This window comes from Octopus bimaculoides, chromosome 19 (genome assembly GCF_046866305.1).
Source record: "Octopus bimaculoides isolate indiv1 chromosome 19, ASM4686630v1, whole genome shotgun sequence".
NCBI classification, from domain to species: domain Eukaryota; kingdom Metazoa; phylum Mollusca; class Cephalopoda; order Octopoda; family Octopodidae; genus Octopus; species Octopus bimaculoides.
In genome coordinates, this window is record NC_142946.1 from 5002291 (window position 1) to 5007325 (window position 5035).

Genomic DNA, 5035 nt, shown 5'->3' on the forward strand with positions numbered 1-5035 from the left:
TGGAAAGGTCACAGGATAGAGGTCAGACTAAATACAGACTGCCCCTTCCCAGAGGTAGAACCAAGTCCAACACTTCTACCTAGAAAACTGTAAAATTACAGAATTGGTGGCAATTCAAATCTAAGACCTGGGAGAGGAAGGTCTTACAGTTCTGAATCAAGAACAGGGAAGAGTCATCAATTACCAGTGAACTAAGGTAACACCTCTTATTTTTCGAGCACCTTCCGGAATATTCGAACGGTTCCAAGCAGTGCTGTTTTCTGCAAGTGCTCCACCCTAATTGCAGCCCCTATTTGTTCCATGTACTTCTCGAGATTTTTGCTCACTGTTCCCAGGACTCCGACAATTATTGGTACTACTGCTACCTTTTTTATCGACCACAACTGCTTAACCTCCCAAGCTAACCTGTCATATCTCTCGACTTTCCTTTCTTCCTTATCGCATACCTTGTTATCAGCTGGGCATGCTATATCTATGATCCAGCATAGTTTGTTTTCTTTCTCAATTAAGACTGTCTGGCTTCCTATTCTCTATCTCATGGTCGCACTAAATTATAAAATCCCATAGGATCCTTGCATTTTTATTTTCGACAATGCTTTGGGTTTGTGGTCGTACATTTTTATTTTTGACGCCTTATTATTATTATTATTAATATTATTATTATTATTATTATTATTATTATTGTTATTGTTATTGTTGTTATTATTATTATTATTATTATTATTATTATTATTATTATTATTATTATTGTTATTGTTATTGTTGTTATTATTATTATTATTATTATTATTATTATTATTATTATTATTATTATTATTATTATTATTATTATTATTGTTATTGTTGTTATTATTATTATTATTATTATTATTATTATTATTATTATTATTATTATTGTTATTGTTATTATTATTATTATTATTGTTATTGTTATTGTTGTTATTATTATTATTATTATTATTATTATTATTATTATTATTATTATTATTATTATTATTATTATTATTATTATTATTAAGGTGGCGAGCTGGCAGAATCGTTACCATGCCAGACAAAATGCTTAGTGGCATTTCATTCGTTTCAGCGTTCTGAGTTCAAATTCTGCTGAGGTCAAATCTGTCTTTCATCCTTTTGAGGGTCAATAAATTAAGTACCAGTGAAACGCTGGGGGGGTCAATGTAATCAACTAGTCCCCCTCCCCTAAAATTGCCGGGCTTGTACCTTTAGTAGAAAGAGTTATTGTTGTTACTGTTGTCGTTTAGAAGTTTAATTCTTTATCAAATGCTTTCACTGCACTGCTAAGCACAGCTGTAGTTTGTTTTACTATATTGTTTTGTTGTCTTTTTTTATTTTTCAATATATTCTGTCTCATTTTTATGCAGGGCCCAGGTTGAACGGCTGGAAGTTGGTGAAAACCTAACGAAAGTCGATTACTGCAACATTATTAATGAAAATAACCAAAAACAGGCTGTGGTGAAAGAGGAACAAGCAGTGATAAAGAAATGGTCTGCGATGTACGAAGACCGAAAGAATTCTGAAGGTTTTGTTGACGACCCTGAAGTACCAGAACTGATATGAACCAATCTCCATGGCTTTCTAACAATCATCATGGCTCCATACAGACTGAGACACTGGAGGAGGTTGAAAACTGCCTGGTGGTGGGCGCCAAGGAGCTACATCTGTTCTGTTGTTATTACATCTATCAGATGGAGAAAGAACAAGTGATAATAAGTGTGTGTGTATATGTTTGAGTGTATGTAGCATGAATGAATGTGGTAGAGTGTATGTATATGTATATGTTGTGAGAATTTACAAAAAAAACAACAAAAGACGAAGGTGGGTGTGTAAACAACAAACAGATGTATTAGTTTAACGCTTGGGAAAGTGAGAAAGTCTTTTATGTTTCGAGCTTATGCTCTTCGACAGAAAGGAACTCAGAAATAAACAGGGAGAAAAAATAGAAAATAGAATATGTACATATTTGAAGCCGTTATTATTCTACTTTAGACCATCACCACTATGACTGCCACCACCATCATCATCATCATTATCATCATCATCATCATCACCGTCACCAATGAAGAACTTCTAATTCTTCATGTTCTGAGTTCAAGTCCCACCAAGGTCGGGTTTTTTGCCTTTTCATCCTTTCAGAGCCGATAAAATAAAGTAGGGGCCCTCCACCCCTGTCTTTGTCTCCATCTTATACTGCACCACCACTACCACCACCATCATCACCCTCCTCTCCACTTCTCCTCCACCACCACCACTATCCCCATCATCATCATCAGCATCATCATCATCATCAACTTCATCACTTTACACTTGTTACCTAGCGACATGTTATCATCAGTCAGCAATTACGCTAATGCTTAATCTCGCTTGCTTGATATTGCACAGACAGACCAGGATGGTGGGGGTGGGGGTGGGGGTGCAACATATGGTTGGGCAGCGGGGTGGGGGCTGGGGGTGAGGCACACGGCTGGGTTAGGTTGGGTGGTAGTGGTCTCCTCCGTTACTACCACCACCACCACCACAGAATTGTCGGACTAAATGCATTATCGGATTTAGTTTCATCCTTCACACTCTTTCCTCTACTTACATATTTCATCACTCCAGAGTTATGGTATTGGTGGTGGTGGTCGTGGTGGTCGTGGTGTTCAGCCCCAGGTCAGCTCTGAGCAGCAGACAACTGATCAAACACTCTCTAGCCATAACCCATCTCATCTGTTCCCCTCCCCCATGTGCAGCATATCTGGAAACCCACAGGTCAAAGTGTCCTTTTCATAATTAATTCAGCTGGATGTGAACTGAGGGAGATTTGGCTGCTATTTCAATGAATTCCTAGAAGTTCTTGTGTTAGCTTATCCAAAATAGTGGTGAGATGGTGGCAATGATGCTGGTGGAAGTAGTAGTAGTAGTAGTAGTAGTAGTAGTAGTAGTAGTAGTAGTAGTAGTAGTAGTGGTGGTGGTAGTAGTAGCAGCAGCAGCAGCAGCAGATGCATGTATGGATGGATGGGTGTGTGTATGTATATACATAAATAGGCACAGAAGCAGCTGTGTGGTAAGTAGCTTGCTTACCAACCACATGGTTCCGAGTTCAGTCCCACTGTGTGGCACCTTGGGCAAGTGTCTTCTACTATAGCCTCAGACCGACCAAAGCCTTGTGAGTGGATTTGGTAGACGGAAACTGAAAGAAGCCTGTTGTGTGTTTATATATTTATATCTATATATATACATATTTAAAACAAGGACGGGTCATATGGAGTTTTCTTTCTTCAGTCAAGTTCCAGATTATCTTTGCAATTTCAGCTGGTTATACTCGAGATTGCTCCAATCTGGCCGTATATATATAATCATGTCTCACTGTTTCTCTCAATTCCACTAATTGACAAAGGTTTTTGTTTATATTAAAATGCAGCCATTGAACGCTGTTATAGATTATGCCTAACTGAAAACAATCACAGTCACATCATCCAAACAGACCGGGTGAAACTGGGCTTAGCTGCTAGTTACATATAAGAACAACAAATAGTGTTTTTATGTGTGTAAAGCTTGATGAAGCTGGAATAGACAAATTAGAGTTGTACAAAGCAGCATTGAATAAAACATTCACTTGTAGGGTCATATTTAACATTTCTGTGTGGAGGTGCAATGACCCAGTTGTTAGGGCAGTGGACTCCTGGTTGTAGGATCGTGGTTTCAATTCCCAGACTGGGTGTTGTGAGTGTTTATTGAGCGAAGACACCTAAAGATCCACGAGGCTCTGGCAGGGGATGGTGGTGAACCCTGCTGTACTCTTTCACCACAACTTTCTCTTGCACTTTCTTCCTGTTTCTGTTGTACCTGTATTTCGAGGGGGCCAGCCTTGTCACACTCTGCGTCCCGCTGAATCTCCCCGAGAACTATGTTAAAGATACACGTGTCTGTGGAGTACTCAGCCACTTGCACGTTAATTTCATGAGCAGGCTGTTCCATTGATTGATTAACTGGAACCCTTGTCTTCGTAACCAATGGAGTGCCACAATAACATTTCTGTACACTCAGACACAGGAAAACCTTTAGCTACTGAAATATCCTTGGGAGATATTTTTCCTCTTTGACAATAATGTATGGAAACACATTGGGCTACAATACATAAAACCTGATATTTGTCAGTGTTCTTTCTAACAAAGTGTTCAGTTCACAACATTAAATTTCTCTTCTCTTTTTTTTTTCACAACATAAAATTTCTTCCACTATTTGAATTATTTAAACATGTGTCACCTGTCCATACACAAACTTGCTCTCCCACCTCGTCTCTCACTCTCTCTCTCTCTTTCTAACACATTGATCAATTTTTTTGACATTAGATGACATATTTCCTGTTTCATTAAACAATTAAACTTTTCTCACAGTCTTGTTTTCTACTAAACTTTCCTAGCACCATTCAATCACTCAGCCAGTCTGTCTGTATCTTTCTAAGTACGATAGGATCTAACATATATATCTATTAGAGCAAGTTGAAAAGAAAAACATCGTCGGCTGAGGTTATCCAAGCAATTAGTAACCAAAGGCTTCTTGGAGTGTCCAGAATTTGAAACCAATAACCAAGGGAGATGACACTGATTATATCCTTTGATTGGAGTTTTGGGGGCTCAAAGGAGCAAGGGTTCACACACACAGTGTGTGTTAACACAGTTGCATGCCTTGAGATGTAGCTAGGTGTGGTGCAGAAATATTAAAATGTTGTGACAGACTTTTAGTTTATGATCACAAAACAGGGATTCGTCGTAAGCAATTGGCATTAAAAGACAGGAATTTTGGAGAATTGTAATTTCTGTATTCTTAAACATGGAATTCAAATATTAATAATAATTGCTTGACACCAGGCCAGCACTTTGATGAAAGGGGCAGGAGTTTATCGACCCTGAAAAGGTGAAAGACAAAGTTGACCTCGACAGAGTTTGAACTCAGAACGTTAAAATCCAGAAGAAATAGCAATAAGCAATTTGTCCGACCCACTGATGATTCTGCTAGCTTGCTGTCTGAATAA

The 5035-nt window shown here is 38.2% G+C and overlaps 1 protein-coding gene across 1 annotated transcript in view; it reads left to right on the forward strand.

The window, feature by feature from the left end:
- LOC106869422 (uncharacterized) overlaps window positions 1-4391 on the forward strand; it is a 49850-nt gene extending 45459 nt beyond the window's left edge. Inside the window, exon 33 of the mRNA XM_089366402.1 lies at window positions 1383-4391. Within this exon, the coding sequence (XP_089222528.1) occupies window positions 1383-1578 (196 nt within the window). The 3' untranslated portion in view covers window positions 1579-4391. The remainder of the gene's footprint in view (window positions 1-1382) is intronic.
- The last annotated feature ends 644 nt before the right edge of the window (window positions 4392-5035 follow it).